Source organism: Monodon monoceros, unplaced genomic scaffold, assembly GCF_005190385.1.
Source record: "Monodon monoceros isolate NGI ecotype Baffin Bay Population unplaced genomic scaffold, NGI_Narwhal_1 Super_Scaffold_21, whole genome shotgun sequence".
Taxonomy (NCBI): Eukaryota; Metazoa; Chordata; class Mammalia; order Artiodactyla; family Monodontidae; genus Monodon; species Monodon monoceros.
The window spans coordinates 79,257,195-79,276,819 of NW_021703778.1; the positions used below are offsets into that span (position 1 = coordinate 79,257,195).

General features: G+C 50.9%; 1 protein-coding gene across 1 annotated transcript; it reads left to right on the forward strand.

Annotated features, from left to right (window-relative positions):
- The first annotated feature begins 969 nt into the window (after nucleotides 1-969).
- Nucleotides 970-18,529, forward strand: CHRNB4 (cholinergic receptor nicotinic beta 4 subunit). The gene is made up of 6 exons (XM_029238664.1): nucleotides 970-1,060; nucleotides 5,350-5,498; nucleotides 12,623-12,667; nucleotides 12,771-12,880; nucleotides 13,971-14,958; nucleotides 18,355-18,529. The coding sequence occupies exons 1-6, from the start codon at nucleotides 1,006-1,008 to the stop codon at nucleotides 18,493-18,495; spliced, it is 1,488 nt and encodes a 495-aa protein (XP_029094497.1). The 5' UTR covers nucleotides 970-1,005; the 3' UTR covers nucleotides 18,496-18,529.
- The last annotated feature ends 1,096 nt before the right edge of the window (nucleotides 18,530-19,625 follow it).

Below are 19,625 nucleotides of genomic sequence, written 5' to 3' on the forward strand. Positions count from 1 at the left end.
GGTGGGTGGGGAGCTGGAGTGCGAGCGAGGAGTGCCATGGTCTACAGGAATATGCCAAAGGCTCTTTTGGATCCTGGATTGAGGCACCACTTCTGGCCAGGTCCAAAAGTAGGGCTGCGCTGGCGATGATGCCTATCCTGTGAGGTCCCCCAGCTCCCAAGGGAATGATACTGATTCCGACACTTACCCAGGACCACCTGGCTGGAGGAGGGGGTGCTTGCTCCCTTGAGTCACCAGAGCTGCCTGGGGTCAGCACAGGTTGTAAGGCTCAAGGGGGAGGACACAGCCAGCCCACTCTGGCTCCATCCTGTCCCTTCCCCAGTCACCCAATCTAGGTAAGGGGACCCTGAGCTATTTCACCCTCCCGAATTCCACACACTTTTCCTAAGCTCCCTTTCCCCAATGTCTGCAGATAGCTGCACCCCACTCCAGCTGGCTTACTCCCCACTCCCTGCAGTGCTCCTTTTTTTCAGCAAACCGCATGAGCATAGACTTGAGATCTTTTTCTGAAAGACCTCCTGAGTCCTGACGGCAGACAAAGCCCAGGGACCTCCCGGCTGGAGTACAACCACTTTCCCCAACAGTAGAGGGATCCCGAGCCAGCGTCTGCCTCAGTCTCCCCAACTGTACAAAGGGTGCATGCACGGTCCCGCCGACCTCCCTTCAAGGAAAGTTAGAGGCCGGAGTAGGTCGGGAAGCGCAGAGGCCAGCCGCTGGGAGACGACCCTAGGCAGTTGGCCGAAAAGAGCCAGTCCCGCCGGGTTGTTGCCGGCCCCGCCCCTGGGGTCTCTTCTGCCCCGCCCCATCCCCTTGTGGGCGTAGCTCACAGCTGCTACCCCCAAGCGGGCTTTGGGCTCTCCCCGGGGTCCTAGTGCCCGCCGTCACCACGGCTTCAAACCTCCGAGGCCGTGGGCACCGGCTCTCACTCGCCTGCCCTCGGCCGCCGGTGCCCGGGTGGTCCGACCGCTGAACTCGCCTCGGCTGCCTCTCCAGCCCCCGCCCGTCATGAGAAGCCCGCTCCCCTTGCTCCTTTTCTCCCTGGTTGCCCTTTGTGGGCGAGGTGAGTTCTCTTCGGGGAAGGAGGGAGGGACGCCTGGGTCGGCCAGAGCCCGGCTGGACTGGCCACAGGTGGGAGGGAAGGGAGGGTGTCGAGCACCCAGGGGAGTGGCCCGAGATTGTCCTGGACGAATGGGGGCGTGGGCGGGGCTAAGCCCACTCGCGGCAGCAGGGGCGGGTCAGGATGAGTGGGTCTGCGACGTTTGGGGTGGGGACCGCCTGTCCTCTGCGCGGCCGCAAGGGCCACCCTCCATATGGAGCGCCTTTGGGCTGGTCAGCGGGGCTGAGTGGTACCCGCTTGACAGGCAGCTCTGCTTAATCCCAGCGCTACTGTAGATAGGGAAACTTAGCCTGAGGGTGGGGGGTGGGGCTACCCAACTCGCCAGCCCAAGTGTGTTTGGGGGTGGATCTCCTGGAAAACACACTTCTATGGCACCTCTGCCTCTGGTCACCCACTCCTAGGGGTTGGCCGGCCGGGACAGCCAGCTTGGCTGAGTGCGGGGCTGGTGAAGTGGAGCCTGGCCCTCAGGAACCTGCAGACACCCGGAAGGGAAATCCAGTTAGCCCTTCCCAGGCAGAGTCCAGATATGGTGAGGATTGTCTGCTCCCGGCCTCAGTCTCCCCACCTGAGTTCCAAGGACTCTTTCAGCTCCTACCCTCCAGCCCAAGCTTGTCCTCCAAGCCCTAGTCAGCCTAGAGGACCAGGGCTATATATTCCTTGGACAGAGACACACCACCAGGGGTGTTGGAGGTAAGGGGTAGGGGGACATATGAAGTTCCTATAAGGAAGCGGAGATCTCACCAAAGATGGTGTCTGCACTCCATGTGTGCATCCTGGATCTGTCACCACTTGCTCAGTGACCCTCTCTGGGCCTCAGTTTCCCTATCTGTTCTATGGGGATGATATGCCTTGACTACATACTTAGGGACTCAGATGTGAGTCAGTTGCAGTGTTTCTTAAGTACGGTCCTGGGGCCACTTGCATCAGAAACACCCACTATACATCCCCGGGGCCCCATCCTAGGCTCACAGGATCAGAATCTCCGGAAATGGAGCCTGGGTATCTGCATTTATACAAGCATCCAGGTGATTCTTGCACATGATTGGAGAAGCTACTGATTATATATTGTGAGCTTTTTGTAAAACGTAAAAACCTCAACTTTTTGAAAAGAATCCATAGCTGCCTTTTAATAAATACAAATCTCTTGCTCCCTTCCTCAGGTAAGGACAAACACCCCCAACTGAAAATCACTCTGCCTTTCAGATGCCCACTTGCCAAGATTCCACTGACCCTTTACTTTCTATGGTTTGTATTCCAAACCAATAGGTATTGCCTTTCCGTTTTACCAATATAGATTTTTACCATTTGCTCTGCTTTTTCAGTCTGTACACACACTCACACGTTTTAGAATTCCAGCCATGGCTTCCTCTCAGACTGTTAACCCCTTACTGGTGGGGAGCAGTTTTTCCAGAGAAGGCCAAGGAAGGCAAGGCCCTGGACAGAGGCAGGGCGGGCCCACTCCTTCTCAGAATCACTGGGTCATGACTGACCCCTAGTGGTGGCCTCTTTGTGTAACTGTGCCGGCCCCAGGGCTGGGAGGTGACCCCCAACTGTGCCCCAGAAGCTTCCACCTCTTCTGGGCCACCCCTGTCATCTGGGGGTGAGAGGCCTGTTCCTTGTCTTTTGAACCCAGCAGGCCTCACAGGCATAAAGCAGTAGACTGAAAAGCCTAAACAAATATAGTTTGGAAACCCCTCTGCCCCCCATGCATGTATACAAGTACAAACACAGGCACAGGCATGAGTACACACTTGGCTGTGGACACCAACATGGCTTCTGCAGGGACAGGCTCCTTACGGGGAAGTTAGCAAGGGCGCGAAAGAAGACACAGGGGTTAGGGGAGGGCCTCTAACTGGCTCTGCCTCTGACTTGCTGGGACTCCTTTAGTAAGTTCCTCACCCTCTTTGGTCTCAGTTTCCCCAGATAAGAAATAGAGAGTGGGCTAAATTGTCTAAGGTTTTCGGAACCTCTTTCTCTGGATCCCACAACTGGTCCTCAAGATGGGTGAGGGTCCCTGGGGGCCAGCTGAACGACTGAGAGGCAGGACAGGCCCAAAGGTGAGCAACCTGAGCATCCCAGGTGGGTTTGGAGCAGGAACACAAGCCCCCGCAGCCTGCAGAGCAGCCCATGCCTCTCAGGTACCTAGGTACACCAGCCTCCTGGGGCTGCAGAAATGTGGGATGCAGCCTCCCCCAGCACTGCAGGGCTGGGGACCAGAAGCCTCAGATTCTGACCCGAGCTGTCCCAGACATGCTTGATGGACTTGGGCAAGTCATACCCTGCTGAAATGATGGGTCAGCTCAAATATATATAATAAAGAGGGGCTATGGGAGAGACCCAGCTATAACCTGGGGCTACAGACTGGCTTCCAGGGTATTTAAGCAGCTGGCCTCTGGGAGGGGGTCCAGGGTATGAGAGACAGGGCTCAGTATGTAGGCCAAGCATCCACAGGACCCCCTCTGGACAGCCTGGGGCAGGTTGGGGGAGGGACAGTGGGCAGCAGGTGCCCTGGGAGCATCTTTCACAGGCATTAAATGCTGCATTTGCTCCAGATAGGCAATGAGTTGGAAAGTGCATGGAGCAGGCAGGGTGGTGGCTGCTCCCCGTGGCCTCGTGTCCAGCCCAGCACCCACCCAGGAGTCCACCTCAGACTTGCTCTGTCAGGCAGTTCACACTCTGGGCCCTCTGGCCGCATCCAGAGGGTGGGATTTGGTAAAACAGAGTGAACTGGCCCCTCAGCGGAGGATGTAATCCCAGTCCTGGGCCTGGTGAGCCGGCAGACCCAACCCCACCTCCTCAGCCTCCCTTATTCCCTTATCCTTTTCCCACTTTCTTGCCTGCCCCCCGACACTGTTTCCTCTGCACACCTGCATCTCTTCCCCTGTTCCTGGGGTCTCCTGCTCAGGTGTCCTTGACCTTCCTCTGAGGCTCCCTCTTTCCCAGGCCCCTCCCCAAACTGCCCTTACCTGACGTCACCAGAGTGAACGATAGAGTTCCTGAACCTCCCCTTCACTCCCAGACGTGTGAGGGAGATGGGACAAAGACCCAAACGCCACATGGCAAGAGATCTGGGCTGTGAAAAGGGGCAGATCTGGGGCTGTGGGAGCTCAGTGGGGCTCCTTGCAGGAGGCTGCGTTTGCTGGCTCGCAGGTATGGTTCTGAGCCCAGACCTCTCCTTTAAGCTCCAGACAAGGAGCCAGCTGCCATCTGGACCCCTCCATTTGGTGTCTCAAGGTACACCCTGAACGCTGTAGGGCCAAGTCTGATCCCAGCAAACTCCTGCTAGCCCAGGCCTTTGCTCTTTCAGTGAAAGCGCCACCATCTCCCCAGCTCTGCACACAAACCCACGTTTGAATAATATCTCTCCTCCACTACACAGGAGGCTCCCTGAGGGCAGGAGCCAGGGTTTTTGCTGGCTGTTACCCCCAGCGCATAACACAATGCCTGGCACAAGAAAGACTCTCAGATATTTGACGGCTGGTCGCCGGGGGGCTGTCCTGGCAGAAGAAAGAGTGTGCTTGAAGATTTAGAAGTGAGACAATGAAGGCCACATGGGGAAAGGAAAGCAGTATATATGGCCAAAATATACAGTACCTGGGCGTAGAGGTGGAGAGGTAAGAAGAGATCAGGTTGAGGAAGAAATGCTGGTGCCAAGGGGCTTTGGATGGCAAGCCGAAACGTTTGGATTTGAATTCTGCCGACAGCTCTGAGAGGTTATGGGCAGGGATGGGCTGTGGTTCAGTAGCTGTAGGAAGACCACTCTGGCACTGAATGGGACATGATGACAGGGGCAGAGTGGGGGTGGGAAGACCAGCAAGGAGGCTACTGGAAGAGCCTGGGGCAGGGTGGTGAGCCAAGACCAGGAGGGATGGAGAGGGGAGGACAGACTGAGAGATTTGGAAAGTAGAATAGATAGAACTGGGTGGCCCCTTGGATGAACCAAGGAAAGGGTCAAAATAGATGCCCAGGTTTTGGACTAGATGTCTAGATTGTGGGGTGCCATTCATTGCTAGACAGAGTAGGAGGAGGAAGATGTAGGGCGTGGGAGGAGAGAGCTGAGCTCTGTCTTGGGTAGATTTAATTTGAAGTCTCCAAGGAGAGGCAGGCCTGCCAACCCCTTAGCTGCTCCAGCTGGCCCCGAGGGCACCTGTGCTCTCTGGCCCTCGCAGCTCTCCCTTTCACTGCCATCAGCTAGATGAGGACCCAGCAGATCTGACTATGTGTTTTCCCAGGGGACTGCCACGTGGCCAACGCGGAGGAGAAGCTCATGGATGACCTCCTGAACAAAACCCGCTACAACAACCTGATCCGCCCAGCCACCAGCTCCTCAGAGCTCATCTCCATCCAGCTGCAGCTCTCCCTGGCGCAGCTCATCAGTGTGGTAGGTACAGGGGGCAGCTGTGCCTTCCCCACGGCTGGACACAGTATGCTACATGCTCCTCATATGCATGCTCCCCTCAGAGCTGCTTCCAGGGGCAGGGCTCCAAACCTGTGCGTGGGGATGTGGAAAGGGCCACAGGGAAGATTAACAATGAGCCATGGTTCCCTCAGGCACCTTCCTCAGCACTCCCTACGAGGCCCCACATCCACACATCAAGACCTGACAACCCTACTTTGGCACTCTGGAGTCCATTCTTCATTTCCATACCTGCAGTGACCGCCCTCATTTACCCAGACCCTCAGTTGGCTAGACCGATGCAGCTGCCTCTGGTCCTGTCCCTACACCTGGGCCTCTGTACCCAATCGTTTCTGTACCTAGTTCCTATCTCCCCCCAGTAGGTAGGGGGTATGTGAGGTCATCTGTTGAGCAGACTGGGGGAGATGATAGGGTAGAAGGAGGAGAAGCTTATGGCCATGTTGGAGGCCCACCTTGTCTATGGCAGGCCCATTGGCGGGCTACCCAGTGGACATTCCTGCCTCACAACTTCTTTGTTAATAAAACTATGACTTGATATTGGATACTCACGAAATTCATGGGCCCTTCTCCGGCCTCCTTGCCACGTATTGTTAAGTCGTAGCTAACCATGGTAATTCTATTCCTCCAGCCAATGATCAGTTAGGGCTTAGGCAAGAGCTGTAGCCCTGGCATTGGGATGTAGGGGCTGCCTAAAAGGGCGGGGGTCTCTGGGAAAGTTTTCCTCATACTCAAAAAGGGACCCAAGAAAAGATTTGCCATTTCCTGCCATAGACATTGTCATGTGAAGGTTTTATATTTGGAACTATGGCCTCCATCTTATGATTGTGGGGGAAAAACAAGAGAATCACAGAGTCCTAACATCACTGTCAACAACCTAGAATCCTGACATCATTGAATTACTGCATTAACCAATGCTGAAATGACTGGCCTGCTCTCTTATGTGATATAACAGATGTCCTTATTGTTTTAGCCACTCGTAGTTGGATGTTTTGTTGAACATCCAGCTATGCTTGAAGCCAAAGCATTTTAACTGGTTCTGGGATATGGATTGGCAGGTGACTCCAAACTGGGAAACTAGAGTGCACAAAGTGGGCAGGATATCCCTAGCAAAGAGAAGAGCACGTGCAAAGGCACAGACGGCATTTCTGGAATGAAAGAATCATGACTTAGAGGCCAAGTCAGGGGTCTCAAAGTTTAGGCAAATTCCTTAATTTATGCATATGGAAAAAGATCAGATGAACAACCTAGGACCTTGTCCAGGAGTTCTGGCGATGCCAGAAGTAGATCCCACATTGCCTGACACCCAGCCCTGCACACTGACTGGCCGCTCCTTTTCCCAAGACCTTGCCAGCGCACTGGAAATCCACCGTGCCTCTCCTCCTGAGCCTTGGGAAGCCAACCAATGTGGCTGAGCCTCCTCTGGTCTGGTGGCTGCCTTCTTACTGCCACCCTCTCTCTCTAGCACACTCAGCCCTCACAAACCCAGCCCCTCCAACCTACAGCCCTCACCAAGGCTTTGGCCAGATTAATGGCTGGCTTCCTCCCCTGGGAGGAAGCACAGCCCAAGAATGGGGGAGGGGTGAAAAGCCTGTGCTCTCTGTCCCTCTCCCCTCCGAAGGCCAACTGGAAGGAATAAGTGCTTCCAGCCAGGCCGCTCCCAGGCTGGTGTCTGAGTGTTATTGTCCAGCCAAAGGCTTTTTGCTTAATGGAGTGAGCCCAGCTGCAGCCTTGCAGCTGCTGCCTTGCAGCTGCTGCCCTGGTGAGGGGGACGAGGAAGGCAGCTCTAGCCACACTTCCAGGCAAAGGCTGCCCCTGCCAGATCTGCTCTGTGGTCCCTGTGGGATAATAGAAGTTACCAGAAGGAGGAGGACACACAGCCTCCAGCCCCATGCCTATGAGTGTAGCACTGTGAGCTGTCATGATCCTGAAAGCTGTGTACAGAACAAATATGAGGTTTGGGGGGTTATTTTTCCTTTTGTATTTCAGGGTTTGGTTTTCAAGGAGGGAGGGTTATGGGCATAACCAGTTTAAAGATGGAAGTTTTTAGGGAGCAGGCAGGGAGTTCGTGCTGTGTAAGGCCAGCAAGCCTTCAGAAGCAGCTCTTTGGGAAGGCCAGGACTGCCTTTGGGAAGGCAGCTGTGGGGGAGTAAAGGGGACTAAGGCACCGGACTAAAGAAGGAGAGAACTTTTTGGGTGGCAGAAATGTGCTATACCTTGAAAGGAGGTGGGTTACCTGAATAATGCATTGTTAAAACTGATCAAACTGTACCCTTAAGATCTGTGCATTTCACTGTATGTGAATTGTACCTCAACTTCACTGTATGTAAATTGTACCTCAACTTTAAAAAAATTAATTTTTAAGACAGATGAAGGTTTTCAACTTTCTGTAATGACAGAGTATCTTGTTGCAGATTAACTTTTCCACAAGAACAATTAGAAAAGGGGGACAAAAATGCCTGTCCTCCGCCAAATCTGTTTGAAGGTCTTAGAGAGCTTAGCCAGGACTTGAAGGACCAGGATCCAGGAGGTGACCCTGATAGCTTCTGGTGCTTTTCCTGTCGTTTGATGATTGGTAAACAGTATAGAGCCAAGGGGCTAGGGAGCTGAGTACAGAGTGGTGGCTAAGAGGCTGGGAAGCCTAGCTGAATGCTTGGCACTCTTACAGGGCTAGGATGACACAAATTGGAATTGGAGCCCCACTAAGGAGATGGGGCCTTGGTGAGGACCTTGCAAGGAGCATCGCTAAGAGTCAAAATGAATCAAGAACAGACCAGCCCTCACAAAAACTAAAACCTGCTTTGAACCAGCTCAGTCACAGACTAGATGAAGGTGATCTGTCCCTCCTCTAACTGCCTGCCATAAAGCCAAAGTAAGTCATCCCTGGAGGCAGATAAAGTCAGATAAAAACTTACTAGGCAGGCAATAAGACAAGACTAAATAAGAAAAAATGAAGAGAGAAAAGAAGAGAAACAGACACACAGATGATACAAATATTGGCGTCATCAGACATAGACTTTTAAATAACTGCCGTTAAGATGGTAAAACTTATGTGTATTTTACCACTATTAAAAATAAATAAACATTCTTGAAAAGAAAATGTGATGCATTAATATGTTCAAGAAACTTATAATGATGGAGAATTTAAAATTTATTAGATGGGTTTAATAGCAGATTGGTCATAGCAGAAGAGAAAGTTAATGAACAGGAAGAGAGGTCAATCGAAAATATCTAGAAAATTATAGAAAAAAGAAAGGAAAATACAGAAAAGAAGATAATATGATACAGGATAAAAATGTCAGGTCTAACGTGTATTTGGAGTTCCAGAAAGAATGGGAATAAAAATAAGAAACAAAGGTTGAAGTGATACTGACTGAGATTTTTCCAAAACTGACTAAAGACATTAATCTACACATGCAAGAGGCTCTGTGAACCCTATGAGGGGTAAATACAAAGAAAATCATACCCAGGTACATCATACTCAAACTCCTGACAACCAAAGACAAAGCAAATCTTAAAAGCAGTCGGGGGAAACAAAAGTCAGAAGCAACAATAAAACTAACAGCTGAAAATGGAAGCCAGAAAATTGAATGACATTTTTTAGGTGCTGCAAGAAAAAACTGCAAACCTAGAAATATACCACCAGTAAAAATATAATTAAAAATGAAGGTGAGGGCTTCCCTGGTGGCACAATGGTTAAGAATCTGCCTACCAATGCAAGGGACATGGGTTCGAGCTCTGGTCTGGGAAGATCCCACATGCCACGGAGCAGCTAAGCCTGTGGGCCACAACTACTGAGCCTGAGCACTAGAGCCCGCAAGCCACAACTACTGAGCCCACGTGCCACAACTACTGAAGCCTGTGCGCCTAGAGCCTGTGCTCTACAACAAGAGAAGCCACGACAAGGAGAAGCCCTCACACCACAAGGAAGAGTAGCCCCCACTCACTGCAACTAGAGAAAGCCTGCGCAAAGCAACGAAGACCCAACACAGCCATAAATAAATAAATTTATTTTTTAAAAAAATAGGAAGTTGAAATAAAGATGTTTTCAGGAGAGAGAGAGAAAGAATTTAATACAAGAAGACTCAATACGGAAAATAATCCCAGATGGAAATACAGAAATGTAGGAAAGAATGAAGCACAACAGAAAGGGTAAATATATGGGTGAATTTGAATTGATATTGACAGTATAAGAAAACAGAAAAAAATATCTTGCAAGGTTTTAATTATATGTAGAATTAGATACATGACAATAACCCAAAAGTAAGGAGGGGGTAGATGAAATTGAAATGTTCTAAAGTTCTTGCCTTGTTCTGGAAGTGATGAAAGAACTAATTTATATTAGATGCTAAAAAGTCAAGTATATGCATATTGCAGACTCCAGAGTAACTACCTAAAGAAGAGTCACATTAATATCGGGAGAAATGGATAATAAAATCGTTAATCCAAAATAAGGCAAGAAAAGAGAGAAAGGGAATAAACAGAAAACAGATAGATGGTAGGTTTAAACCCAAATTTATCAGTAACTACACTGAATGTAAATGGCCTACATACTCTAATTAAAACAAGACATTTGGGGTTGGGGGGAGACAATTGGCATGCATTCTCTCTCTCCTCTTCCCATCTACCCCTCAACAGTCTGGAATGTGGGTGTAATGACTGGAGCTGCAGCAGTCATTGTGGACCATGCAGATGAGAGCCACACTCTAGGTGTGGTAGAGAAGAAATCTGGAAGGAACCTGGGTCCCTAAGGACTTTGTAGAGCAAAGCCACCGTATTATAGGTATACCTCAGAGATACTGCAGGTTTGGTTTCAGACCACCGCAACACAGTGAATATCACCATAAAGCAAGTCACATGATTTCTTTTGGTTTCCCAGTGCATATAAAACTTATGTTTACACTATGCTGTAGTCTATTCAGTGTGCAATAGCATTATGTCTAAAAAACAATGTACATAACTTAAGTTTAAAATACTTTATTGCTAAAAAATGCTAACCATCATCTGAGCCTTCAGTGAGTTGTAATATTTTGCAGTAGTAACATCAAAGATACTGATCACAGATCACTGTAACAAATACAGTAATAATGAAAAAGTTTAAAATATTGCAAAAATTACCAAAATGTGACACAGAGGCACAAAGTAAGCAAGTGCTGTTGGAAAAATGGTGCCAATAGATGCTCCACACAGAGTTGCCACAAAACTCTGATTTTGAAAAAATGCAGTATCTGTGAAGCACAATAAAACAAGGTATGCCTGTACGTCCAAACTGTTACAAGAGAGAAATAAACTTATTTAAGGCAGTGTTACTCTGGCTCTCTGTGACTGGCAACTGAACCTTTTTCTACTGATACGCTTGCCTAGTTAAAGGAAGTGATTTCCAAGCTGATATCAAGATGCTGGAAGTTATCTTGGTGAAGAGGAGGCAGGGAAATTGGTACAGACTGAGAGCACAAGACACATTTGGAGAACTAAAGAAGGCCAGGGCGGATGTCGGGGGAAGGGCATAGAATAAAGGTGAAATGAAGCCGGGAAAGTTGGCAAGACCTTGCAGACCCTGTGAAGGAGTTGGATTTTTATTTTATATGTGAAGGAAGCCACAGAAGTGACCTAAGTAAAAATAGGATTAAGGGGCAAATGGCAGGAACTTTGGAAGTTTCTTCTGGCTACAGAGGAAGAATAGATGTGTGTCTGTATGGGGTATGTGTGCAGAGTGGTCATAGACCAGTTGCGAGGGTCTTGCAGTGGTTCAGGTGAGAGATGGATTATGGTGGTCTGGATTATTGTGGTAGGATTCTTATATTCTTCAGAAAATATTTATTTCACATCTGATACATCCCAGATACCCTTCTAGGTGCTGTCTGCCCTCAAGGAACTTAGATGCTAGTAGGAGGTGGCATATAATACACAAATAGAGGTGGCCAGTGGTGATAAGAGCTATAAAGAAAAATGAAGCAGGGGTGACGCAGTGGTTAAGAATCCACCTGCCAATGCAGAGGACATGGGTTCGAGCCCTGGTCCGGGAAGATCCCACATGCTGCGGAGCGACTAAGCCCGTGTGCCACAACTACTGAGCCTGCGCTCTAGAGCCCGTGAGCCACAACTACTGAAGCCCGCATGCCTAGAGCCTGTGCTCTGCAACAAAGAGAAGCCACCACAATGAGAAGCCCGCACACTGCAACAAAGAGTAGCCCCCGCTCGCCACAACTAGAGAAAGCCTGTGCACAGCAACGAAGACCCAACGCAGCCAAAAAATTAATTAATTATTTTAAAAAAAGAAGAAAAATGAAGCAGGGAGAGAGGGGAACGGGGTGCTATTTTATGTAGAAAGGTCAGGGAAGACCTGAAGAAAGTGAGGAAGTCAGCTGTGTGGATTTCCAGGAAGAGAGAATAACATGTGCAAAGGCAGAAGCAAAGAGACACGTATAGCTGAAGTGGGATGAGCAAACAGGAAAGTGTTGAGGTAAGAGGTACTAGAGCTAATAGGGATGGAGGTGGGGGAGGGGGGCAGATCATGGATGTCCTTGCCGGGCCCTGGGCAGAACTTTGGCTTTCACTTTAGATGAGATGGGAGGAGAGTGGAGGGTTTCAGCAGAGAGATGTAGTCTGAGGAGCTGAGATTTTAAAAGGATTACCCACGTTGCTATATAGAGAATAGAGTAAAGGCAGGCCAAGGCAGAGCAGGAAGGCCAGTTGGGAGGCTACTGCAACAGTCCAGGTAACAGATGATGGTGGCAGAGGAGATGGGGAGAATCAGACAAATTTGAGACTCATGTAGGCGGTACAACCTACAGGACTTACTGATGGATCAGAGGGCAAGGGATCAGGGCCGACTGCCAGGTTTCTGGCTTGCGGAATTGTATGGCTGGGGGATGCCATTCACTGAGATGGCAATGCCAGTGGAGGCCCAGGTCTGGGTGAAGATCATGAGGTTTGTCGCAGGCATGTCAGGTGGGAAATACGTCTGAGCCCTCCGAGGAGGTTAAGTTGGTGGTTGGTCATATGGCCCTGGAGCTCAGAGACTTTTGCTTGATAAAGTGTGGTCTATCACCTCCTAACAGGTGAACTGATAACCTCATTTCCCTCCCCAGAATGAGCGAGAACAGATCATGACCACCAATGTCTGGCTGAAACAGGTAAGTGCCCTGCAGGGTCCCCAGCCCAAGGAGGCGTTTTCTCCAGGGCTGCCCCTTGGCGGCGAGGGACCTACAAGTGACGGGGCCTTGCCTGTCTGCTCAGGAATGGACAGACTACCGCCTGGCCTGGAACAGCTCCCGCTATGAGGGTGTGAACATCCTGAGGATCCCCGCAAAGCGCGTCTGGCTGCCTGACATCGTGCTTTACAACAAGTTAAGTGGCAGGGCTGGCCAAGGTGGTGAGGGCCAGGCCTCCAGTCCTGTGCTTCACCCAGACTTCCAAGCTGTCAGGCTGCAAGAGGAATTAGAGATGAGCAGAGCCAGCACCCTCAGTTACAGATGGGGAATTGGAGGCCAGAGATGGGGAGGGCCTTGCGACTCACTCAGGCACAGCTGGGACCCGGGCCACCATCCTGACCCCAAATCCAGTGCTCTTTCTGTCCTCCATACTGTCCTCTTTCTTTCTAAACTTGCTTTTTAATTAATTAATTTATTTATTTATTTTTGGCTCTTCGTTTCTGTGCGAGGGCTTTCTCTAGTTGCGGCAAGCGGGGGCCACTCTTCATCGCGGTGCGCAGGCCTCTCACTATCGCAGCCTCTCTTGTTGCAGAGCATAGGCTCCAGACACGCGGGCTCAGTAGTTGTGGCTCACGGGCCTAGTTGCTCCGCGGCATGTGGGATCTTCCCAGACCAGGGCTCGAACCCGTGTCCCCTGCATTAGCAGGCAGATTCTCAACCACTGCGCCACCAGGGAAGCCCCATACTGTCCTATTTCTGACCTTCGGTTGCTCTGTCAGTGTTGGGTGTTGGTAGCACTGACCTGATATGCATAAATATCTCAGGTAGGTGGAGGGGGATAAAGAGACTTCCCAGGTCGCAGTTGTACCAGCAGAAGCGAGAAATGATTAGGAGTAGGTGATCTAAGGACAGAAATCTAAGTCTAAGGACTTCAAATCTTAGCTGTACTGCTTACTAGTTTTCTGACCTTGAAGAGGACAACTAACTTCTCTGAGCCTTGTTTTTCCCATCTGTAAAATGGGGATGATAATAATATCTACTTCATTGGACTGTTGTGAGGCTTAAATGAGCGAATCTATGTAAAGCCTTCACGCTGTTTCATGGCAGGGCTCTCGCCACTAGGCAGTTGCCAAGTAAAGCAGGCCTTTCCAGTGAGGGCATGGGTGTTTGGAAGAGTGATTAGTGAGAAATAATCCTGCAGGGCTCTTTGGCGAGTTCTAAGAACAGCCAGGCATCATCTATGGATTTCATGATATTCTCCTCCATGCCCTGTCCCCACCCCCAGTGCCGACGGTACCTACGAGGTGTCTCTCTATACCAATGTGGTGGTCCACTCCAATGGAAGCATCATGTGGCTGCCCCCTGCCATCTACAAGAGTGCCTGCAAGATCGAGGTGAAGCACTTCCCCTTTGACCAGCAGAACTGCACCCTCAAGTTCCGCTCTTGGACCTACGACCACACAGAGATCGACATGGTCCTCAAGTCACCCACGGCCAGCATGGATGACTTCACCCCCAGTGGTGAATGGGACATAGTTGCCCTCCCTGGGCGAAGGACGGTGAACCCGCAGGACCCCAGCTACGTGGACGTGACTTACGACTTCATCATCAAGCGCAAGCCGCTCTTCTACACCATCAACCTCATCATCCCCTGCGTGCTCATCACCTCCCTGGCCATCCTCGTCTTCTACCTGCCCTCCGACTGCGGCGAGAAGATGACGCTGTGCATCTCTGTGCTGCTGGCGCTCACCGTCTTCCTGCTGCTCATCTCCAAGATCGTGCCGCCCACCTCCCTCGACGTGCCGCTCATCGGCAAATACCTCATGTTCACCATGGTGCTGGTTACCTTCTCCATCGTCACCAGCGTCTGTGTGCTCAATGTGCACCACCGCTCACCCAGCACGCACACCATGGCGCCCTGGGTCAAGCGCTGCTTCCTACACAAGCTGCCCACTTTCCTTTTCATGAAGCGCCCTGACAGCAGCCCCTCCAGGGCCCCCCAGCCCAGTCAGGCTCACCTGACCAAGTCCAAGGCCGCCACCACCGCCTCGGCCATGGGCCCCGCCAGCTCCTCCAACCTCTACGGGAACTCCATGTACTTTGTGAACCCTGCCTCTGCAGCTCCCAAGTCTCCAGCCGGCTCTGACTCAGTGGGTATCCCTAGGGATTTCCGGCTGAGGTCTTCTGGGAGGTTCAAGCAGGATGTGCAGGAGGCTTTAGAGGGTGTCAGCTTCATTGCCCATCACATGAAGAGTGACGATCAGGACCAGAGTGTAAGTTGCTAGCCCAGCCCCCAACACCCGCCCATTGGAAGAGGCTGGGATAATATAGTCAGTTTCCCATTTCCTGAAGTTAATTCATGAGACAAGGGTTCTCAAACTCTTTGTTTGAATAAGGAATCCAAGACTGAAATGAGTTTTATTCTAGTTTCGTGCATGGAGGGATAGGAAGGAAGTACTAGTGATCCTTTTTGGTTTGTTGTGGGTTCCCCACAACCTGATATAAGCACCTGGGCAGAGGGAGTTTTTTTGAGAAGTGATCCCCAGGAAGCACAGTGAGGAAGTGGAGAAAGTGAGACAGGGAAAGGTGGAAAGCCAATGTTGGTATCAGTGAGCAGGATACTGCCACGGGCTCAGGAGGCTAGTCCAGTCAGAGAGCCTCTGCGGAAGCCGGAAGCATGGAAGCAACTCTCACAATCATCCCCCAGGAGGGAGGAGGGTATTTGCCCATTAGCTCCCATCCCCAAGGCTCTAGTAACCTTGGGGGCATTAACTCCCCTGCACTTCCTGGTTTTGCCAGCTGGTTGTGAAGCAAGCAGTTTGGGTGCTAGAGAAAGCCCTGGGGCAGAGAAGAGAGGAGAAGCGGGCAGAAAGTGGAAGGCTGTCTTGGGCTGGAAAATGATCCTGCAGCCTTTAGGGACACAGGTGGGCCAGGGCACCAAGGGCATATGCTCCCATCCTTGTCAGGCTTGCCAAGAAGCCATACAAACATTTATAACTCTTAGGAGTATAGAACCATCCATTTAAATATTATTGCTACCAGGATAATAAATTATCAAGTACAATTACAGACTTCTAAAAAGAGGTTAAGTTTACTTCCACAGGACAAAGCCGTGAGCTCTAGAGTTTAGGTGTCTTGACTGACTCCTTTGAAGTTAATGCTTCAAAGGACAATTTTATAACTAAACACAGAACGTGATGGTACGGTTAGAAATTTTCACACACATTTCCAGACTGGGTTGGAGAACAAGTTTCAGACTCTTGGGAATGTTCGCATTTTAACACCTTATCAAATCAGATTATTTGAACAGGTTTTTACGCCACGACAAGCAGCTGCATGTGAAAAAGAGGGCATCGCCTTGCTCTTACCTTTCTGTGATTCCTTTTCACTAGCCACATTCTCAAGGGAAAGCACGGGGATTCCATTATTTAGTGCCAAGAGAAAAGAGCAGGGTGGAAAAGCTCCAAAATTACACTGTGAAAAAAAGAAAGAATTGCTAACGAGCGGAATATAGCACACAAGTTCTTCTACACCCTTGTCCTCAGAGTGTGGTCCTTGGACCAGCAGCACCGGTCTCACCTGGGAGCTGTTTAGAAATGCTGCATCTCAGGCCCCACCCCAGACCTGCTGGCTCAGCAGCTACGTTTTCACCAGATCCCCAGGGGATTCCTAGGCTCGGTCCAGTTTGAGAAGCACAGCTCTATAGGATTATCAGATTTCACTTTCTAAAAAATTAATTTAATTATGCTTGCTTTAGTTCAGAACCATTCAGTAGCTCAGTATCACCTAATTCATTGACTCCCAAATATTAATATACAGACTGGGGCCCTCCTGGCTAATTAGAAACCACTTGGGCAACTTTTCAAAATACAGCTTTGGGGCCACCTGTTCTGACTGAGCTGGGATCTCTGTGGGAGGTGGTCCAGCAGCTGCATTTTTCACCGGAGTCCCGCTGGTTCCTGTGCATATGCAGGTTGAGAAACGTCTCCTGCAGCCCTGGCTGAGCCACCCGCCTCCTGAGCTCTCTCTTCTAAAGGTCTCACCACCCCCTAGACACTCACAGGCCTCTGCCTCTTTCTAACTCAATTAATTAAAAGCATTTTGTGGGAAGGAGCCAGGCAGGGCCCACAGTTATTATATTTGCCAGTGTTCATTGAGCTCCAACCACACATCAGGCACTCTACCAGGAAGTGACATACGTTACTGTTAATTCTGCCAGGAACCTGTGAAGTGTCATTTACTTGAATCCCGATTCTACAATAGAAAAAAAAGCTAGGCCCAGAGAGGCTCATTAACTTGCCCAAGGTCACACAGCTGGCACAGAGCAGAGCCAAGCTCCATACTCAGATCTTTCTGATGTCATTAACATTCCTTGCCCTTCGCAGTGCCTTGCCCTGAACTGACACACATGGGGGCCTTACTGGTTGATCGACTTTCTCATGTCTAGCTGGAGAGAAGAGGCTTTCTTCCCTTCCAGAGCATGCCCACCCCTAAGCCAGCCTGGGCTGTTTCTCATCTTCAGCACTTTCACCCTCCCTGGTGATTAACTGGTCACTATAAATAGCACAAAAATATAAAAAGAGGGGAAAAGGAGCGTACACACACTCATGCACACACGCGTGCACACACACACACACGGTTGTTTGCAATTAGGGCTGTCATAAAGAAACCCAAGAGTGCCGTGTGGAAAGTGGGCGGTGCCCGCTGCATCTAGGAAACAGACAGCAGCTGTGTTTGGCTGGGGGTGTGTTTGGTGGGGCTGGTTGAGCAGGGATCATCCTGGAGGGGAGATGCACACCACTGACCAGGGCTCTGACGAATTGGGTCACTGACATCGCTTGCCCATTGCTGCCCGAATTTCCAGCTCCAGAGCCCCTGCTGAGTTCTGCTGATGCAGCCATTCTCCACCAGGACAAGTGCGCATGCAGAAGGATCCAGACAGGCTGGGGTGTGCAAGCGGGTGAGGGGAAGGGAGACCACAGTGCTGGGTCTCTCTGGGGGCATCTCCCCCAGGCCAAAGAGGCAGGCACATCTGTGGTGGCACCTCAGGAGGCTAGCCACGTTTCTGCCAATCCTATACCCCACACCTGGGCCTGAGAAGATGGGGGGCGGGGAAGGAGGTGGAGAGAAGCCCAGATGATGTGGAAGGAGGCTGGGTCTTAATTACAGGAACTAGCAGACACTGCCGTTAATGGAACTGAGCAAATTAAACAGGATTTCCAGGTGTCCTGCGGGTCCCATTGCCCAACCCCCTCTCAGCTAGGTGCACCTCAAGTCTTCCTTTGGGCAAAGCCAGCTCAGGCAGGGGGCTTGGGGTGAAAATGAGAGCAGGGGCCTTGTGATCCTCAGGTTTCATTCCCCTTATTTATAATCCAGTTTGGTTTCGAATCACATATGTGGCGTTAATAACCCCTTCCATTCCTAACCTTCTCATACAGCCTGGTTCCCAGTGGCTCCCTGGGTGGGTGGGTAGGGGTGGATTGAGGACCTGAGAAGCACCCAGGTACCCAGCTGAAAGACCAGCCTCAGACTCAGAACTTACCACTCCATGTTCTAAGTGGCCTACGGGGTCCCTGGCCAGATAGTGAGGCCCCAGCTTGGGGAAGGAGGGAAAGCAGGGAGGACCTCCGCGCTCGGTGCCTGTAACCGGCCCCTCTGTCTGCCCACAGGTCATTGAGGACTGGAAGTACGTGGCCATGGTGGTGGACCGGCTGTTCCTGTGGGTGTTCGTGGTTGTATGTGTGCTCGGCACTGTGGGGCTCTTCCTACCTCCCCTCTTCCAGACCCACACACCTTCTGAAGGGCCCTAGGCCGCCCTGCATGTCTGAGGCCCCCAGGATGTGGGGTGAGATGATGTGAGTGGCCAGACGGACAGTCTGCTGCTTCCTTCTGGGTCACGGCTGATGAGGCCCTAAATAAATGAGTCTGTCAGCCATCAGCCCCATCAAACAGCCATGGTCATGGGAGGGGCAAGGATGGGGGGGCCTGGACCGTCCTCTCTGAAGGCCTTGGAGGAACCCCAGGAAACCCGCTGCAGGAGGGTCTTTGGACACCTTAATTCCGGCTTGGCTTCCTTCCCTGCAGCAGGCACTGGGGATAAAGATGTGTGTAGCAGTGGCACCCACAGTGTGCCAGGCATCTGATCTGCATGCCGGCTTACCTCTCACTCCATCTCCCTGCACTCCTCCTTGTCCACTAGGTTCACTGGCCTTCTTTTAGTCCCTCACATGCTTCAAGATCTTCCCAGCTTAGAGCCTCTGCATTTGCTGTACATTCTACCCCAACCTTCTTCCCCAGATGTCTCGTAAGCTCTTCCCACGCCTGCATCATTCAGGGCTCTGCTCCGATCCATCATTTGTCCAATGTCACCTACCCCAGGGGCCTTCCCCAGTCACTCATCCCAAAGCATTCTCCCCACAGCCACGTTACCCCGACACCTTCCTCCAGCAGCCCTCGGTACCCGAGACTCTCATCCGCTAGAGTGTGAGCTCCGTGAGAGCAGGGACCTGGCCCTTCGTGTTTGCTGCAGTATCCTCAGGGCCTAGGACAGAGCTCGGCCCATAGTAGGTGCTCAATAAATGTTTGTTGAATAAAGACATGGCTCCTATTCCTCCTTCAATCTCAGATTCCCCCTCCCCTCAGCAGCTTTCCCTTGTTCCCCACCTGAAAGGAATGGCTCTCTCCTCCATGCTCTGCGGCCCTGGTCATGTTCTGCTTTTTATCCTGGCTGGGTCAGGTGTGTCTCCCTCACAGATGCTCTGATTGGTTTCCCCTACATACTGCCTTTTGAACAGTGCCTGGCAAGTCGTAAGCACTCAAAATACTTGTGCGATGGAGGAGGACTTTTCAAAAAATCTATTTTAAAAATTATTATACAATAAAACTGACTTTTTAGGTACTGTTCTATTAATTTTAACATATGTATAGAGTCATGTAATCA